Here is a 19,789-nt window from a genome sequence, read left to right as displayed (position 1 = left end):
GTGCCAGGCTGTGCGGTGGGGAACCAGGGAGAGCTGGACTCTGCCCTCACAGAGAGCAAGGCTGGGGCGTGCACTGCCCCCTCCCCCCGCCCCGGAAGAGCGATCCTGAACTCTCAGTAAGCTTCACCAGACCCTGCCTCTAATTTCTCGGCAAGAGAAGAGACCAACACAGGTGTGGACGTGACTGGAGGGTGAGAGGTCTCAGGAGGGACCCCCTGACAAGGACCCTGTGCTGTCCAGCCTGTCCTTCATCAGCACCACTCGACCAGGCAGCAGAGGCCTCGAGGCAGGGTGGGGTTGGCTGAAACAGGTAGTCGGCCCAGGATGGATCCTCTTCCTCCAGCCCTTCAAGGGATGCAACAAACAGATTCCATCTCTCCCCTTCAGCTCTTCCTAGCCCAAATGGGAGAAACCACACGCACTTGGCTATTTTCCTCTCGTAGTCTCCTCTGAATGAAGCCAGGGGAGTAGGGTCACTCTGGTCTCCAAGTACAACCCACATAACCCTTTGGTTTGCCTGGCTTTTGGCTGAGATGAGGACTGGCCTTGGGTAACAATGACACTTTCCCTCACTTACGTGACACTTCCGCACTTAAGGGCAGGCTCTGGGCTGGTCACCTCACACACGTCACTTCGCCAGAACCTCACGACACCCCGTGAGGTGCAGGCTCTTATTATTCCCATCTTGCAGACGTGAGAATTGAGGCCCAGGGTGATTAAGCAACTCACACCGTTAAGAAGTGGTTCAGCCAAGGATTCTGACCAGATGAGTCTGACACCAGAACCTGAAGTGTTAACCACTCTGCCCTACGGCCTCGTGTCCACTCCGGCCCCCCCGAGGACTGCAAGGTGAGGGGGGGCCCTATGGCGCACTCAAGCTCTTTGAGATGTTGCACTATCGGTTAAGCCTTTTTGCTTTTTAAAATATCAGGAAAACTAAACCCGGGAGTGCTTTGATTTTTATTTTAAATCTCAATCAAGTGAAAAATTAAATCTGCTTCTCCCCTCCTGGCTCTTCAAGCCCAAGTGGCTGGCTGCCGTGGGGACCATTTGTCTTCCCCATGTCCCTGTTCCCTTCATCGCTGCTGCACAGCACCTAGGCCATCAGCAATATCAGGAGGTAGAGAGGCAAAAGGAGATTGTCTATCTGCGTAGTGTATGCTTCTAGGAGGGACACGGTGCTGATGGACCCCAAAATCCAAGCATAACTGTAGTTTAAGTCCACTCCACTGTCGAAGATTAAGATCAGAGCTACAGAAATGATCTGGGCAAATATAGATGTCATGGTCCCCTCAAAAGTCTTTTTAGTTCCAGGCCAGCGGATCTCCCCCATGGTGCTGCCGAATATGGAGGCCACAGTGTCGCCCACACCGACGGCCAGGACTCCTGCATAGGGGACTAGGGCCCTGGCTCCCCCTAGGCTACCCTTCTGTGTGCAGGGTCTGGGGACTAACCAAATGGGAAGAGACATGCCTAGGAGCAGGTAGATGTGGGTCAGGATGAGCGGTCCACTGTCTCGTTCGTCCAGGAAGAGGGACAGGAGGCTTCGCAGAGTGTGGCCCAGGGGCTTGATGCGGAAGTAGCGCACATACTCTAGGAAGACGAAGACCGCCAGACATACGGTGGCGGCCACGTAGAGCAGTGGCCGGTCCAAGATGATACCTGGGATGTAGGTGGCTACCACAATGAAGTGGAAATACTTCCGAGCAATGGTGGGGGCCTGGTGCTTCTTGGACTCGGAAGATGACCGCTTGGCATTCTGGTACAGCACCACCAGGCAGGCTAAGGTGGCCAGCAGAGACCAGTAGGCTAGGAGGTAGACTCGGGTCTCTGTCTGGAAGAGGAATTGAAAAAGCCACAGCAGGGGGTTCCTGCGGATGAGCCGGTGCAGCCAGGGCAGGACAACGCCGAGGCCCAGTACGCAGGTCATGAGGTGGAAGAAGATGGAAGAGGCCCAGGTGCCTGAGTCCATGAAAACAAAGAGGGTGCTGAAGAAGATGCCCATGAGCACCATCCCTACCACCACTACCAGCAGGAAGAAGTCCAAGGGGTCCCCCTGGCTTTCCACCACAGTCAGAGAGCGCTTGATGAGCTGGTTGAGCACGAAGCTGATGCCACCCAGTACCAGCAGAGCCTCGCCAGGGGTGAAGCAGCGGGGCAGCAGATACAGCAGGATCATGTTGAGGTAGACAAAGATCAACAGGACCTCCAGGACCTCGATCACCTCGCCTACACTCAGCGAGTGCTTCAGGATATAAATGATGACACCTCCAGCCAAGCCCGAGATGACACAGGTGTTGGTGGGCACTGGGCGAGTGATGCCCAGTGCCAGTACCGATGAGAAGAGGGCCACTGCCATGCCCGTGGCCGCCACCACAATTCCAAACCGCTCGAAGTACGGGCTCCCCGCAGCCTGGCAGCGCTCCTTCATAACCAGCCCGAGCAAAGGCATGACCACCGCGGCGGGCAGTAGGCCACTGTTTGCGGACATTCGGAACTGGAAGACAGCGCTTCCCTGCTGTAGCAGCCGGTCCCACTTGTACTGGACGTAGAAGGCCTGCACCGCGAGGGCCACGGCGCACCACGAGTAGCGATCCCACACGGCCGCGTGGATGCTCAGCACCACTACGAACACCACTGCCGCCTCTGCCAGCACCGAACCGCTCAGCGGAGCCCCGGGCTCAGGGGCCGGGGAAGCGCACTCTCGGGTCATGTCTTCAGACCTGAGACTCCGGGTAAACTGGGGTGACTAGGAACGCCCTGGACTCTGGGCCCTTTAATCCCCGCCAGGCAGAGAGCGGTAGCTTCGCCCAGCCAGCACCTTCTCAAACCGTTCTCCAGCTGCGAGAAGGGAAGCTCTACTGTAGGCCACTCTCTGACGCCTGGGAGCTGGCGTCGGGCTACCCTCCACCGCCTCACACCTATGGCGTAGACGTCGACCCTCGGCCGCCTCCCTCACAGCCTCGGCCGCCCGAGCCCGGAGTTCCTCACCTCTCCGGGAATCGCCATGTTGGCCCCGCCCCGGCGTCACGTGACGAAAAGCCCCGTCCACGCCCTGGAGGCGAGTGATCACGTGGGCGTGGCGTCTGGGGGCGGGGTTGGAGCGCGCGCGCGCGCGAAGATGGCGGCGGCCGCCGGCGATCCGTGTGTGAGGTGCGGAGCGGGCCGAGTCGGCGGGCGTGACTGTGAGGCGCGGGGTCGAAGCCGAGCGGAAGCGGGGCGGGAATTGGGGGCTAGATGTGGCAGCAGTGGCTGGGCGAAGGCCGGCTAGGTGGACGGGCTCCGGGACGGGAGGCGGTTACAGCCAAACGGTCCCCGCGCGCGGGGGTCTGAGGTGACTTCTCCAAGAGGGGGGCCGGTGCCTCACCACTTCCCTGGACTCCGGCCTCCTGTCTCCCTACCCGGTCCCTTTCCCTTCCTCCCCTCTCCCCTCGGCGAGTCCCTCGGCGCCCCCCTCCCCCCCACCTCGCTTCCTGTGCGGCGGCGTGACGCTCCCTCGAGGCGAGACTCGGCGCTTCGCGGTCGCCCGGGGGAGCCCCTACCCGGGCCCCGCTGCAGCCTCCTGTGCCCGGCCCGGCGGCGCTCCCCGGGTTACCCCCTGTGCTCTCGCTGGGGTGTCTGTTTCGGGCGTCGCCGAGCCGCCTCCTGGCCGTTTCAGCCCTCTTTCGTCGCTCAGCCTTTCATTCATCCCATCCGTCTAGTCGTTTTCTCAGGCATCGATTCCGTCAGCGGACATCCCAGGCGCTGTACCGGGTTTTGGGGACGGGAAGAGAAAATATTAAAAGAGAAAAAGGCAGTTCTTGCTAGCGTACCGGCGCACTAGCGCCAGACGCTGGCGGCGCGCTTGCTTTTATCCGTGTTATCTTCTTGAACTCGCACAACTCCGGGAGGCACCCTGTAATTTACAGGCGACTCACAAACCCAGCTCCGAACGGGCTGCGTGTCCGGCTCCGAAGCTTTGACCGGATCGCCACACTTGCATCTCGCACTTAGCAGCCTGAAGTGTTTCTCCTTTCCAGCCTCCCTCCTAACCGTCCCTGTCACTTCTTGCTCCCTGTGCCGGCAGTGGTTCCCCACTTTTTTGTCTTGATCACTGCTGTAGCCTCAACACCCAGAAGAGCATGTAACAGGCTCTCGGTAAATGTTTATTCCGTTTGCCGTTTCCTTCATCTCTCCGCTCTAGTGAGGTTTTCTTCTTTGGAATTTCCATGGAACTATCCGAACCTTGTGAGGACCTTTTTTGCTTTTTCTTCCCTCTGCTGTTTCGTGTCAGCTCTTCTGTCGGGCAGCATTGTGGTCGCCGTGCTCTCCTTTTCTTAGGCTTATCTTACAGCCATTGTGGAGCTTGGGTAAAGTTTAGCTGCTCCTGCAGGGCAAGGCGCGTTCTTAATGAAAGAGGACAAGGGAAGGAAAGCTGTTAGTTTGCCTGAAAGATGCTCTCTTCATCCTGGAGAACCTACCAAACTCATACCTGAAGGTGGAAGAAATGACACTAGGATTTCTAGGCACTGCTTTGCTCATAGCTTGTTTTAGGAGCGATCTTTTTTTCTTTTCTTTTTTTTCCCCTTTCCTTTCTATTTGTGTTGGAAGGCATGCTATAATGATTGGGATTATACTGAACAGCAGCCTTCTGTTTGAAATGCCTAGAGGTCTGAACTAAGAAGAAACTTAAATTCTATTCCTGGTGCCTGCTGATTTGCAGATGACCACAGACAGGCCACCTTACCATATGAGTCTGTTTCTCCAAATGAGAATCGTTTTCAGAGCAGTATTGAGGTGGCTGTGAAGCATGTATGTTAATATGAGTTGGCACTAATCAAAAATGCAATAATACTCTCAAATCACTCAGGGTTTTGGAAGGATCACTGAGGGTTTGACGGGAAGTCAGTTTGAATTTTGGCATTTTGGCGTATGTGTTGTGTTCTTCCGTTAATGTGTGCTTAAAAAACAAACAGGGCTTCTCTGGTGGCGCAGTGGTTGAGAGTCCGCCTGCCGATGCAGGGGACGCGGGTTCGTGCCCCGGTCCGGGAAGATCCCACATGCCGCGGAGCGGCTGGGCCCGTGAGCCATGGCCGCTGAGCCTGCGCGTCCGGAGCCTGTGCTCCGCAACGAGAGAGGCCACAACAGTGAGAGGCCTGCGTACCGCAAAAAAAAAATAATAAAAAAGAATAATTTAGCTCAGGCATACAAAAGCCTTCAATTAATGATAAATTTCTTTCCATTAATTGTGATGTAATGTTAGCCCCATTATTAGCTATTTATTATATAATAGATATCTAATCTGTTTTGTGCAAACCAGAAGCTGTCCTTGGTAAAGTAAAAGCATATGCCATTTTAAAGCCCCTCCCCTTTATTTTTTGCTAACTCGGATTTATCAGACAAGTAAGTTAGATGATAATTATTCTCTTTACAAAAGTCATTCTTCCAAAATTTACTATAAATTTCTTTAAATAGTGAGCTTGCTTCTGTCTTTAATTTCTTAGGGCTTGGCTTATTCGTACCTTTTAATATAGATTATCAGTACAAAGAGATATATTTGTTTCATCAACTGGATCTGATCTCCTAATTTTTGAATAGTGAATGCTCTCGTTATCAGAAAGATGATTAGTGATTCCACAGTGCAGTTGTGGGAGTTGGTGATTATTGATTCAGCAGAATTGAAGTTGTTTTCTTAAAAGCATTAACCTTTAGGAAAGATTTATAATTTTTAGGTGTCTTTCATCCTCTTTTGATGGGAAAATCCTGAACATTTTTAAATAGGGCTAGTGCTTTGTGTTACTGTCTTAATGGGGAAAAGATTTTTCAATTTATCCTCGTAGTTAATATAACTTGCATTCTTGTTAACTGTCTAGTATATTTTATTAGGGCCTTTTCATCGTCTCTCTGAAAATAGGCTTTCTAAGCAGTGTTAATTATTTCAGGTTACTATTCTAGGGCTTATTTAGGATCTCCCAAAATATAATCCCTATGTTTTTTATAATCCTTTCTTTTTTTTAATGACTTTAAAAAAAAAAAATTGGGGCTTCCCTGGTGGCACAGTGGTTGAGAGTCCGCCTGCCGATGCAGGGGACATGGGTTCGTGCCCCGGTTCGGGAAGATCCCACGTGCCGCGCGGCGGCTGGGCCCGTGAGCCATGGCCGCTGAGCCTGCGCGTCCGGAGCCTGTGCTCCGCAACGGGAGAGGCCACAACAGTGAGAGGCCCGCGTACCGCAAAAAAAAAAAAAAAAAAAAAAAAATTGTTATTTTTATTTATTTATTTATGGCTGTGTTGGGTCTTTGTTGCTGCACGTGGGCTTTCTCTAGTAGCGGCGAGCGCGGGCTACTCTTCATTGCGGGGCTTGGGCTTCTCATTACGATGGCTTCTCTTTGTTGTGGAGCATGGGCTCTAGGCGCGCAGGCTTCAGTAGTTGTGGCACGTAGGCTCAGTAGTTGTGGCTCACGGGCTCTAGAGTGCAGGCTCAGTAGTTATGGTGCACTGGCTTAGTTGCTCTGTGGCATGTGGGATCTTCCTGGCCTAGGGCTCGAACCCATGTCCCCTGCATTGGCAGGCGGATTCTTAACCACTGTGCCACCAGGGAATTCCCCATAATCCTTTCTTGAGAGAATTTCTTAATGATTACATTTTGAGATTTAATTCTAGATTAAAAAAAGAACCACAAAACATGTTTCCATGGATGAGGGAAGGAACTGGGGTTAGCACATGGTTGGGAGTATATTTGAAGAGCTCCCTGAGGGCAGGGACTATATCTCATGTGTGGGGGGGATATTTCTTTGGTATCAATGTTAAATTTCTTGATTTCAATTGTTGTACTATGTATGAAGTTGTCCTTGCTTTTAGGAAAGATACACTGAAGTGTCTAGGGATAAAGGAATATGATATCTCTAATACAATTTTGTATAGTTTTGGAAAAATATGTGTGTGTACAGGTACACAAATAGCATTTTTGTGTTGTATATATAATATAGTTATACACACACACACAAAGAGGGAGAAAGAAAATAATAAAACAAATAATAATTGGTGAATCTGAGCAAAGGATATATGAAAATTCTTTGTAATGTCAGAAGCAGAAGTTGCTTCCATGGCTCCACAGCTAGAGAGAAGACAAAGCCTGCTCTGGGAGATGGATTCACCAGTTCACTCTGTTCCTACTTTTTTTTTTTTTTTTTTTTTGCTTCCTCTTGCTGTGATGTACATTCTTTAAAGGACTCACTTTTGGAATCTTACTGGAATTAAGTTAATATAAATCTGAAGTAGATTCTGATAAGATGTATATGATAAGCCCTTGAACAGCCACTGTTTTTTCCATCACTCTATCCATATTCCCCAGAGATGCCACATTTCTCCAGAAATACGCCTGTTGTTGAATGATGAGTTGATGGTCTTGGAGGGCCTTCTGGGGAGGTGCGGTGTGGGGGGCAGCTTCGGCTCACTGCGGGGTGAAGGACACTGGTGGTGGAGGTACTGGGGATACTCATCGGTATGAGCTGTCCTGGAGGCCGCCATTTTGACACCAAGACCTGGCCCTGCTCCTCATGTGTGTTTTTTTAATCTCCTGTATTTAGCACTGCATGTGGTACCTAGTGGGAATTCATTAATGATTGAATGAACGTAGTGCCATTCATAATGACTGTTAGACTTTACTGGATTGAGAAAGTGCATCATGTCATGTATTTAGAAAATTTTCTGAAGGTGTTGGGAGTCCTGAAACAGATTAGTCTTTTTCTGGATTTTTGTTCCTTATTGGTCATTACGTTTTAATGAGAAGGGAGGAGATAGAAATACTAAATTGAGGCATCTTCTTAGCATAGAAGATGTACTGTAATTCATTAATTACTGTGTTTCATTAATTCTAAAATATACATTTTTCTTTTTCCCGAAAGAGCAAGATTACCTCTGCTTTCTCTCATTTTTTAGGAGTAGTAGAGAACTGTGGACAATTTTGCTTGGAAGGTCAGCTCTGAGAGAACTGGTAAGTGGTGTGTTCTTGAATGGATTCTGTGGTTCTTTGTGTAGTTTACATGACCAAAAATGCCCTTCTCTTTGAAATAGGAAGTAAACACCTTTTATTATTCCTAAAATAGGCATTATGCATTCCCCACTTCTCTTTGCTGAAATGCAGTGTGTCTTACAGCCTAGCTGTTGAAGTTTTCGAAATCTCCACTTTTCTTTGTACTTCAGTGATTCCTTTTCTGAAAAGATACCAGTGCTACTTGACTGGCTGCTGAGAGTAGGGGTACAAACACCATTTTACTACCATAGGCTAACAGAGATTCTCAGGTCTTTTCTCTGTCTCATATTGACTTGCCTTTTCTTCCTTTTCTGTTTAGTTAGCTGCTTAGGTCACAGAGGCTGAGGATTTTAGGACATTTCCAAGTATATAATCAATAAAGAACAGTTCTTCATGTGGATCCCTGAGTGTTCTGACTCTGTGAGGCTAAAGTGTTAAGATGACATATAATTATTACTAGAGTTGTTATTGTAATTAACATAATGAATGTTAACATCATTTTTAGAGCCTTAACATTTTTTGATATGTCTTCATCAGATAATTCCATGTCTGAGAATATATTTTAAAAGAAAGAAATTGTTTTGGGCACAGAGCTCTTTACCATAGTGTTATTCATATAAATAAAGAGTTATAGCCAGCTTAAATGTATCTAACATTAGAAGAATGGTAAATAAATCATGATCTAGCCACTTGATAAAATATTATGCAACCACTAGAAAGGATGTTTATCAAGATTTTCATAATAAGGTTAAATCATTATGTTAGAATGTTAAGCAAAGAAAAGCAGGCTACAGAATTCTATATCCAAAATTATTTCAACTGTGGGGAAAAATGCATATTAAAAAGACTCAAAGGAATATGTTATCCTCAGTGTGATCCTGGAATCTGATTAAAATTGCATTTGTATAATTTCCTTCTTCTTTTCCAGAATCAGATTGAGGCAGAGCTGAATAAACATTGGCAGCGGCTGTTAGAAGGGCTTTCTTACTATAAACCTCCCAGGTATGGCTATTCTGTGGGTCTCATTTGAGTAATTCCCCTGAGGAACCTGACATAGATGAAACCACCCTCATGTAGGATTCTGTGATATTACTGGGTTAGTTAGATCAGAGGGTATATAATTTGGCTAACCAGGGAAAAAGAGTGGGGGACATTTTTTTCTCTCTGTTGAAGAAAAGGAAATTCCTTCTGGAAATACAGTATTGTTGAAACCGTTGTATAACCCTAGTATCCAGGGATGAGGATTTATTAAATACTCAATTAAGATTCCTAATACTTATTTCAGTCCATCATGTTTGTGTGAGAGACCGTCAGCACCAAATGCTAGGATATAGCAGTGAACAATGCTGACACAAAATAGCAGCTGACACTCATGTATTTTTTGCTATGTACCAGTTACTGCTGTAAGCAGTAGACTTACGGTAAGTTATTTAATCCTCACAACAGCCCTTTGAGATAGGTACTATTTTTGTTCTTTTTTTTTTTTTTTTGCGGTACGCGGGCCTCTCACTGTTGTGGCCTCTCCCGTTGGGGAGCACAGGCTCCGGACACACAGGTTCAGCGGCCATGGCTCACGGGCCCAGCCGCTCTGCGGCATGTGGGATCTTCCCGGACCGGGGCACGAATCCGTGTCCCCTGCATCGGCAGGTGGACTCTCAACCACTGCGCCACTAGGGAAGCCCTATTTTTGTTCTTTGTTTGAATATATAGATTTTTTTTGCTCGGCAGTGGAAAAGAACAATAATAAAATAGAAAGTGGTTAAAAAAGAAGGCTCTTTTATCTTAATTCCTAGTCCAGCTCTCATTCTATTATGCATCATAGTTCTCAAGCTGCCCTCACTTCCCTTCTACTTCTGAACACCCGTTGATTTTATTACACCTTCGCCTTCCATCTTCATTCTCTTAGGTTAGTGAAGAACTTTCTTTTTTTGATCATCTGTTAACCCTTCCCCCATAATTATTTTGAAGTAACTCCCAGGCGTCATGTTGTTTTATCTGTAAATACTTCACTATGTATCCAGAATATATGGACTTGAAAAAAGAAGATAAGCACTATGTTATCACATGTAGGTATTTTTATTATTATTGTTTCCATTTTACAGATGGGGAAACTGAGGCACAAAGAGGTTAAGTAACTTGCCCAAGGTCACACAGCTAGTAAGTGGTAGAACCAGGATTCGAACCTGGCAGTCTTACTCCAGTGTCTGTGTTCTTAATCATCATTCTGTGTTGCCTCTTTCAGACCTTATTGTTTAACTTTATACTAGCCTTTGTGTTGTGGATTTTCTGTGAAATGTGAGAGTCTCTCTAAAAAAAAAGAAAAAATCCAACAACAATATGCTTTAGTTCACAGAATGGGCATTTGTGGTATGAATTTCTTTTTTTAAAGACAAAAGTTCCTTTTGTAGTAGCATGGGATTTTAAAGTCTGACAGACTTTTTTTTTTTTAAACTGCAGGCTTAATTTGAATTTAACACAGATTTTTAAACATTCTTAACTTTTTTTTTAATGTTCTCTTTCTGTTCCAGGATTCAGCCCAGGGTATCATATTGCATTTAGTTGTCATGTCTCCTTAGCTGTTAGCTGTGACAGTATCTCAGTCTTTCCTTGGTTTTCATGACCTTGAATAGTTTTGAGGAAGACTGGTCAAGTATTTTGTAGTAGAATACTGTCAATTTGGAAGTCTGATTTTTTTTTTTCCATTATTAGATTGAGGTTGTGGGTTGTGAGTACTTCACACTGAGGTGAAGTACCATTCTTATCACATCATGGCAGAGGATACATGTTATCCACATGAAGTCACTGGTGATGTTAACCTTGCTCACTTGGGTAAGGTAGCATTTGCCAAGTATCTCTTCTGTAAAGTCACTCTTTTCTCTTTCCCTACTCTATTTTTCGGAAGTGAGTCACTCAGTATAGCCCGCTTTCAGTGTGTGGGTGTAGTGAAATTAAACTACCTCCTGAAGGGGGTAGCATATATGTGTGTTACTGGAACTCCTTCTGTAAGGAAGATTTTTCCCTTCTTCCCCATTTATTTATATATATATTTATTCATTCATTTATTTAAATCATTATGGACTCATGTATATTTCATACTTTGTTTTTACTTTGTTCCAGCTTTGGCCATTGGGCATTCTTTGAGGTTTTGACATGTCCCCATGCTTTTGTTTTCTGAGTATTTTCTTACTTTCTGGCATTACAAGATGCTCCAAGCTCATCTGGTATTTTCCCCACCCCAGCTCTAGAATCAGCCATTTCTCCAAAGAGTCCCGATACCTTTTGTTAGAGAATGGTATTAGAAATAAAGATCTGGGTGCTGGGTGTGCGCGCTGCTACTGGAATGTCATAGCTTCTAGGCCTTCTGAGTGTACATAGACAATATATATACGTATACTAACAGACCTGGTTTTAAATTTCACCTCAACTTTTTATTAGCTGTGGGATTTTTGGTAAGTTATTTATTCTTTCTAAGTGTTGGTAATTCCATTTGTAAAATGGGGATAGTAATGTTTACCTTCCAGGCTAGTTATAAGGATCAAAAATAATTAATGTAACTAAGTAGATCTACAAATAATATAGTTATAACTATAGTTTGTAACAGACATATACTGTATTTATTACTTAGACATAGTTTTGTGTTATAAAGTCTGTAGAGATGAACTTGTGTGTGTGTGTGTGTGTGTGTCTGAGCGCGCGCATGTATGTGTATTTTATAGGCACCTAAAAGGCAGAAAAAGGTCTGTGGTAAAAATATCTTTAATATTTTTGTTTTAAACCCCTAGAGGGTCATTGAGAATGAGGAAATGATTCACTGTTCTTTTCATAGTCCAAATTCAGCTGAAAAAGTGAAAGCTAATAAAGATGTAGCTTCACCACTGAAGGAACTGGGTTTAAGAATCAGCAAGTTTTTGGTGAGTAAAAATTAGCACTGGCTCTGTTTATTACCTGCAGGGTGGATATGTGTGGTTTTGTTGTTAGTGATTGTTAGTGAAAATTCAGTTTATTTCAGTTTTAGAGATTAAACTGAGCATATTATATTTCAGAAATGCCCAAGTTGCAACTCTTCTTGCTAAAAGCCACAAGTCAAGTTGCCTGACCCTGTTTACTGCATATCATAGAGTTTTCTTCAGCATACTTGGGGTGTTCTTTAAATCGCCTAGATTGTATTTAATTATGTAGTTGTTTCCTTTTCATTTTGGAAACCCAGATCATGCCTGCTGCTATATTAATGTTCTTGGTGAATAAGCACAGTTGTTTCTGACATGTAAGTTTAACTGGCATGTAAATTACATGTCAGTGGCTGCTCCTTTTTTCTCCTATTTGGGTTAAAATTATGTTGTGTGAAATCTTTTAAAATAATTTTTGTTTATTCAAGTTCCGTGTTCATTCTAGAGAACAAATCTTTAGATTGCTTTGCATGCTCTTTGTGGTTTCTGACCTGAGGTGGCTGTTCCTCCCTTGTAACCTCTGTTTTCAGGGTCTTGATGAAGAACAGAGTGTGCAGTTACTCCAGTGTTACCTTCAAGAGGATTACAGAGGTACTCGGGACTCACTAAAGGTTTGTAGTTATGTCCAGCTCCCTTCTCCTACCTTTATCCTTTTCCTGGTTGGTTTTAGATAATTCAGGATTTTGGTGCCAGTTCTCTGCAACAGAGATAGGTGATCAGATACAGCCATTCTCAGGAAAGACTTTGTAAAGCCTTTAAAAAACATATGCTTAAGTCGAGGTCTGTCCTCAGACTTGGAGGGGCCGAGAGGTCAAAGACTGACATGTTAATCATAGAATCGCAGGATGTCAGAACTGAAAAGGACCTGAGACAACATCTAGCCTTTCCAGCCCCTGATTTTATATATGAGGAACTTGAGGCCAGAGGAGAGGGGCAGGGATTTGAGCACAGACTTGGATACACTTAGGTAAAAAAATGTATCCAGAAATGAACGGGCAATTATAATCTTGAAGGGTAAGGTAAAGATGTTTACCTTTTTCTTTGTTAATTGATTTTGCTAATAAGATGGCTCTTTGTTCTTTTTTCTTTCAGACGGTACTGCAAGATGAGAGGCAGAGCCAGGCCTTAATCCTGAAGGTCAGTGCTAGTCACCATTTCCATTCTTTGATGTAAAATTGGGCAACAGATTCTTGACCATGTTCCGAGCATTGCTGGCTTTTTTAAATGCAGTAGGATTAATTTGAAGTTTTAAATTTCTTTATCTTTCTTTCTTTATCTCCCCCCACCCCCAAAGTTGTATTTTTGTTTTATGATTTTCTTTGCTGTGCAAAAGCTTGTAAGTTTGATTAGGTCCCATTTGTTTATTTTTGCTTTTATTTCTATTGCCTTGGGAGACTGACCTAAGAAAACATGCTATGATTTATGTCAGAGAATGTTTTGCCTTTGTTCTCTTCTAGGAGTTTTATAGTATCATGTTTTATATTCAAGTCTTTAAGGCATTTTGAGTTTATTTTTGTGTATGGTGTGAGGAAGTGTTGTATCTTTGACCTTGATTTACATGTGGCTGTTCAGCTTTCCCAGCACTACTTACTGAAGAGACTATCTTTTTTTCATTGTGTATTCTTGCCTCCTTTTTCAAAGATAAATTGACTGTAGGTGTGTGGGTTTATTTCTGGGCTCTCTATTCTGTTCCATTGATCCATATGTCTGTTTTTTTTTTTGACCGCACCATATGGCATGCGGAACTTCCCTGACCGGGGGTCGAACCCGCGCCCCCTGCAAGTGTGGAGTCTTAACCACTGGATCATCAGGGAAGTCCCCATATGTCTATTTTTGTGCTAATACTATGCTGTTTTGATTACTGTAGCTTTGTAGTATTGTCTGAAGTCTGGGAGGGTTATGCCTCCAGCTTTGTTTTTTTTCCTCAGGATTGCTTTGGCAGTTCTGGGTCTTTTATGGTTCCATATAAATTTTAGGATTATTTGTTCTAGTTCTGTGAAAAATGTCATGGGTAATTTGATAGGGATCGCATTAAATCTGTAGATTGCTTTGGGTAGTCTGGCTATTTTAACAATATTAATTCTTCCAGTTCAAGAGCGTGGGATATCTTTCCATTTCTTTGAATCATCTTCAATTTCCTTTATCAGTATTTTACATTTTATAGTTCTCAGCATATAAGTTTTTCACCTCTTTGGTCAGGTTTGTTCCTAAGTTTTTTGTTTTTGTTTTTTTTGGTGTGATTTTCTTTTTTTTTTTCCTTTCTAAAACATTTTTATTTTATTTTGGAGTATAGTTGACTTACAATGTTGTGTTAGTTTCAGGTGTACAGCAGAGTGATTCAGTTTTACATATACATGTATCCATTCTTTTTCAGATTCTTTTCCCATATAGGTTTTTACAGAATATTGAATAGAATTCCTTGTGCTATACAGTAGGTCGTTGTTGATTATCTAGATGTGATTTTAAAAGGGATTATTTTTTACTTTCCCTTTATGATATTTTATTGTTATTGTAAAGAAACACAGCAGATTTCTGTATGTTAATCTTGTATCCTGCTACCTTGCTGAATTTGTTTATCAGTTCTAGTAGTTTTTGTGTGGAATCTTTAGGGTTTTCTATGTTATCTGCATGTGATGGCAATTTCACCTCTTTTCTTCCAATTTGGATACCTTTTCTTTTTCTTCCCTGATTGCTGTGGCTAGGACTTCTAATACTGTGTTGAATAGAACTGGTGAGAGTGGGCATAGGATCTCATTTTAACATGGAATTTGACCATGACTTCTGAAGTAGTTTCCTATTTGGTATTTAGTGAGAACTGGGTACATCAGTTACAAGCAATTAGGACATATACTAATGGTATTTTTATATTTGCTTTCATGTATTTGGCCTGTCAGTTTGTTTATTTACTTTAAAATATTTATTTATTTATTGGCTGCCTTGGGTCTTTTTTTTTTTTAAAATAAATTTATTTATTTATTTTTGGCTGAGTTGGATCTTTGTTGCTTCACGCAGGCTTTCTCTAGTTGCAGCGAGTGGGGGCTACTCTTCATTGCTGTGTGCGGGCTTCTCATTACAGCGGCCTCTCATTGTGGAGCATGGGCTCTAGAGCGCAGGCTCAGTAGTTGTGGCGCACGGGCTTAGTTGCTCCGCAGCATGTGGAATCTTCCAGGACCAGGGTTTGAACCTGTGTCCCCTGCATTGGCAGGTGGATCCTTAACCGCTGCGCCACCAGGGAAGCCCTGCATTGGGTCTTAGTTGCAGCACATGGGCTCTCTAGTGGCTTGTGGGCTTCAGAGCGTGTGGGCTCTGTAATTGCAGCGTGTGGGTTTAGTTGCCCCATGGCATGTGGGGTCTTAGTTCCCTGACCAGGGATCAAACTGGCATCCCCTACATTGCAAGACGGATTCTTAACCACTGGACCACCAGGGAAGTCCCTGGCCTGTCAGTTTATAGTCAGTTTATTACTTGAATGCCCAACTGAGAAGTCATGCTAGAAAACTTGTTTATATTTTTAAATAATTCCTTTTATCTTGTATAACTTTACTTGTATCCTAGTTCATGAAGGTCTTTTGCTTTCTTTTGGCCTAACACTGTTTCCATTTCTGTGATTGTTTATACAGATCTAATTTTTCCATTCACATCTTTTTTTTTTTAATTAATTAATTTATTTTTGTCTGCATTAGGTCTTCATTGTTGTGCGTGGGCTTTCTCTAGCTGCGGCGAGCAGGGGCTACTCTGTTGCAGTGCGCGGGCTTCTCATTGCAGTGGCTTCTCTTTGTTGCGGAGCACGGGCTCTCTGCATGTGGGCTTCACTAGTTGTGGCGTGCGGGCTTCAGTAGTTTGGGCTCACGGGCTCTAGAGTGCAGGCAGTAGTTGTAGCACACCGGCTTAGTTGCTCTGCAGCATGTGGGATCTTCCCAGACCAGGACCCGAACCCGTGTCCCCGGCATTGGTAGGTGGATTCTTAACCACTGCGCCACCAGGGAAGTCCCCCATTCACATCTTTAAGTGATTTTTTAATCAATAAATTTAAAACTGAATATCTTCCATGCAAAGGTGAGTAACTGATTTTGAATCTTTGGGTTCTTCCCAGATTGCAGATTATTACTATGAAGAAAGAACGTATATTCTTCGTTGTGTCTTACACCTTCTCACTTATTTCCAAGATGAAAGACACCCCTATAGGGTAAGCCCATTTAGTCCTCTTGTTTCTCTTTACCCTGTAAAATTCAATCCTTTTTATAATTTATTCATATTTCTGTTCATTTGAATATTTACCTTTTACTCAACATATAAGTTACTGTTTTGGATTTTTTTTTAAGGTTGAATATGCAGACTGTGTTGATAAATTGGAAAAGGAACTAGTTACAAAATATAGACAGCAATTTGAAGAGCTTTATAAAACTGAAGCACCAACATGGGAGACACATGGAAACCTCATGGTATGTGGTTATTGGGCCCTCCTGTAACGCTCAGGAGAATTGTATATCTGCTCATAGAGCTCTAGGTGAAATTATTTATTCACCTATGAACTTAAAACATTTATAAATTGTCATTCTTTAGAATAGTTTAAACATGTGATATGAATCAAAACATTGACTTTAACTAATGGTATTTAATTTGGACCTTCCCCTTGACTTTGTCTCTCCAGTTAATTTACTTTTTTTCTTACCTGAAATATTCTCTTAGTGGTTAATGAAACTCTAAACCCAAGATTTCATCTTCTCTATTATCATTATCTATTAAGTCTGTGACACTAGTCTAATTGTTTTATCCTAAATCTTAAACCAATGTGCATTTATAGATTAGAACATGACCTTTTTTGTTTTGAAATTATTATGTTTATTAAAACAATTCAACCAAAATACAGACAGTAGCTCTTTAAAATACTTAATAGAAGAAAGGAGCTCACTTGTAATAGCAACAAAAGCATAAATTTCTCAGGAATAAGCTTACTATAATCCAAAATCTAAATGAAGGGAACTTTAAAATGCTAAAGGGATATAAACAGTCATAATCAAATGGAAAGACATGGTGCCTTCTTGAAAATAAAGACTCAGCACCAAGTGTCAGTCCTTCTTATTTTAATCTATAAATTTACTGTGATCCTAGAAAAAATACTAACAAGTATTTGCTTTGCCTTTTATTTTGGAACTAGACAAGCTGGTTCTAAAATTCATTTGAAAAATAAATAAGAATAGCCAGGAGGTTTTTCAGAAAGGAAGATAAGCTTTATTAGATAGTAAGACTAAAATAATTTAAAGCATGGCATTGGTACATGGATAAATAGACTGATGAATAGCACATAGTAGAAAGTCTAGTGTAGACCAAATGCTGATAGGGAATTAGTGTATGATAAAGGTGGCATTTCAAATTAATGGGGAAATGTTGGGTTTTTCAATAAATGGTGTTGGAACTACTGGGTAGCCATCTGGAGAAAAATCAAACTGTATCTCTATTTCATTCCTTCTACCAGAAGAAAATCAGAGAGATATCAATGATTTAAATTTTTAAAATTCAACTATAAAAATACTAGAAGACACACGGGAGGTAGTTTTGTTTTTATTTTTTTGGATTGGAGAAGACTTTTTAAAGTAAAACACAGGACTTCCCTGGCGGTCCAGTGGTTAAGACTCCGTGCTTCCACTGCACGGGGCACGGGTTCCATCCCTGGTCGGGGAACTAAGATCCCTGGTCAGAGCACTAAGCGCCATGTGGCCAAAATAGATAAATAAATAAAAATAAAGTAAAACTCAGAAGCCATAAAAGAAAAAAGAAAAGATAAACCCGGCAACGTCAAATCAAAAACTTTTACAAGGCAAAGAAACAAAAATAGTGCTATAAGCAAAGTCAAAAGACAAACTCATAGCCTAAAGGGTTCTTGAAATAGAAAGAACACCTGTAAGTCAATAAGCAAAACCGAACAGAAAAACAGGCAAATGAAATACATATTTACATGACAAAACTCACATCCAAGGGATGGGATAATGGGCACTCATACTTTGCTGTTTGAATTTGTATACTTTTTAATGGAAAACATTATGACAATATCTAAAAATTGAAAAGCCCATATTTCTTGACCTAGTAGTTCCACTTTAAGAGTTTATCCTATAGATACATTCACACTTACATGAAATGACTGTGTAAATGACAAATCTGTAGCATCCCTCAGCTTTATTCAGATATAATTTACATCCAGTAAAATTCATTCATTTTAAGTGTACAGTTTGAATTTGGCAGTTGTATATAGTTATATGCAGTAACCACCTTCATGATCAGTATATAGATAGAACATTTCTGTCTATCCAGTAAGTTTGCAGTTAGTCTGTGACCCCTGGCCCCCAGCAACTACTAGTCGGAATGAATGAATGTGTGTGGTATATTATTGGAAGGAAAGATAAAAACCTCTAACAGTGGTTGCCTCTGGGGATAGATTTGGATGACTGGGCAATAGGAATTGTAGGGAGGGATACTTTTTTTTAATCTTATTTTTATACATGTTTTACCTAATAAAAATAACTTGAAGAATTTAAATGTGTTTTAAAATCTGACTTTATTTCTCTCCCATTTTTCTTCATTGGTTGTGCAGACTGAGCGCCAGGTGTCTCGCTGGTTTGTTCAGTGCCTTCGGGAGCAATCCATGCTGCTAGAAATTATTTTCCTTTATCATGCATACTTTGAGATGGCACCTACTGACCTATTGGTATTAACCAAGATGTTTAAAGAGCAAGGATTTGGTAGTAGGCAGACTAACAGGCACCTGGTAGATGAGACCATGGATCCTTTTGTGGATCGGATTGGGTAAGTCTGAATTGAGGTCTCAGAACTTGTACAATGTTTAGAGTTTAGAGCATTGATATTAAGGTGGTCCTGTGAATGGGTGAAGGGGGGGGCTAGGTATACTTTTCACTTAATGGGTGGGGAAATAGATGGGCGTACTACCATGTTCTAGGTCATTCAGGGAGTGAAGACTTGGATTGAGAGGGATATCTTCTCAAAATAAGTATCACATTCTATTCTTTTACTTACTGTTTTCATCTAATAGTTCATCCTTTCGTTCTACAAAAAATTCGTTGAGCAACTGTTGTAGACCAGGCACTGTGCAAATGCCAAGAAGACAGTGATAAATAGGGGAGATGTATTCCCTGCCCTCTTTGACGTCATAGTCTACGTACTTTGAATTTTATGGAAATGGGTATATCCACATTTTGAGGCCTGTTTCCTCTGTGAACAAAAGTACACACTTGACAGACTTCCCTCGTGGCACAGTGGTTAAGAATCCACCTGCCAATAGAGGGGACACGGGTTCGAGCTGTGCTCCAGGAAGATCCCACATGCCATGGAGCAACTAAATCCATGCACCACAACTACTGAGCCTGCACGCCACAACTACTGAAGCCCACGCGCCTAGAGCCTGTGCTCTGCAATAAGAGAAGCCACCGCAATGAGAAGCCTGTGCACCACAACAAAGAGTAGCCCCTGCTTGCTGCAACTAGAGAAAGCCCGTGAGCAGCAACGAAGACCCAACACAGCCAAAAATAAATAAATAAAATATTAAAAAAAAAATACACACTTGACCATTGAGACATTTGATCTGGCCTAGATGTAATTGGTGGCTGTAGAAACCTTCAGTACTAGATCTGTGCTTTGATAGGCAGAAGCCACATGAGCCTACCAAGCATTTAAAATATGGCTGGTGGACTTCCCTGATGGTCCAGAGGTTAAGATTTTGAGCTTCCACTTCAGAGGGTGCGGGTTCGATCTCTGGTCGGGGAACTAAGATCCCACATGCTGCGCAATGCGGCCAAAATAAATAATAAATAAAAACTA

General features: G+C 42.9%; 2 protein-coding genes across 2 annotated transcripts in view; one reads left to right on the top strand and one right to left on the bottom strand.

Moving 5' to 3' along the window:
• Positions 1–949: 949 nt before the first annotated feature.
• On the bottom strand, positions 950–2,990 carry DOLK (dolichol kinase). Its single transcript, XM_082843629.1, has one exon. The coding sequence runs from the start codon at positions 2,711–2,713 to the stop codon at positions 1,097–1,099; it is 1,617 nt and encodes a 538-aa protein (XP_082699755.1). The 5' UTR covers positions 2,714–2,990; the 3' UTR covers positions 950–1,096.
• A 109-nt stretch (positions 2,991–3,099) lies between these two features.
• NUP188 (nucleoporin 188) overlaps positions 3,100–19,789 on the top strand; it is a 42,394-nt gene continuing 25,704 nt past the window's right edge. The window contains exons 1-9 of the mRNA XM_082842999.1: positions 3,100–3,153; positions 7,919–7,973; positions 8,941–9,014; positions 11,839–11,923; positions 12,490–12,570; positions 13,052–13,096; positions 16,053–16,145; positions 16,282–16,401; positions 18,549–18,760. Of these exons, the coding sequence (XP_082699125.1) occupies positions 3,122–3,153; positions 7,919–7,973; positions 8,941–9,014; positions 11,839–11,923; positions 12,490–12,570; positions 13,052–13,096; positions 16,053–16,145; positions 16,282–16,401; positions 18,549–18,760 (797 nt within the window). The 5' untranslated portion in view covers positions 3,100–3,121. The remainder of the gene's footprint in view (positions 3,154–7,918; positions 7,974–8,940; positions 9,015–11,838; positions 11,924–12,489; positions 12,571–13,051; positions 13,097–16,052; positions 16,146–16,281; positions 16,402–18,548; positions 18,761–19,789) is intronic.

The sequence above is a fragment of the Leucopleurus acutus genome, assembly GCF_964270905.1.
Source record: "Leucopleurus acutus genome assembly, chromosome: 7".
In the NCBI taxonomy this organism is placed as follows: domain Eukaryota; kingdom Metazoa; phylum Chordata; class Mammalia; order Artiodactyla; family Delphinidae; genus Leucopleurus; species Leucopleurus acutus.
Note: the sequence above shows the minus strand (reverse complement) of the source record. Positions and strands in the feature narration are given on the sequence as shown.

Bases quoted from the DNA above. Each gene is read 5' to 3' on its own strand.
- DOLK (XM_082843629.1), bottom strand. From the start codon at position 2,713: ATGACCCGAGAGTGCGCTTCCCCGGCCCCTGAGCCCGGGGCTCCGCTG.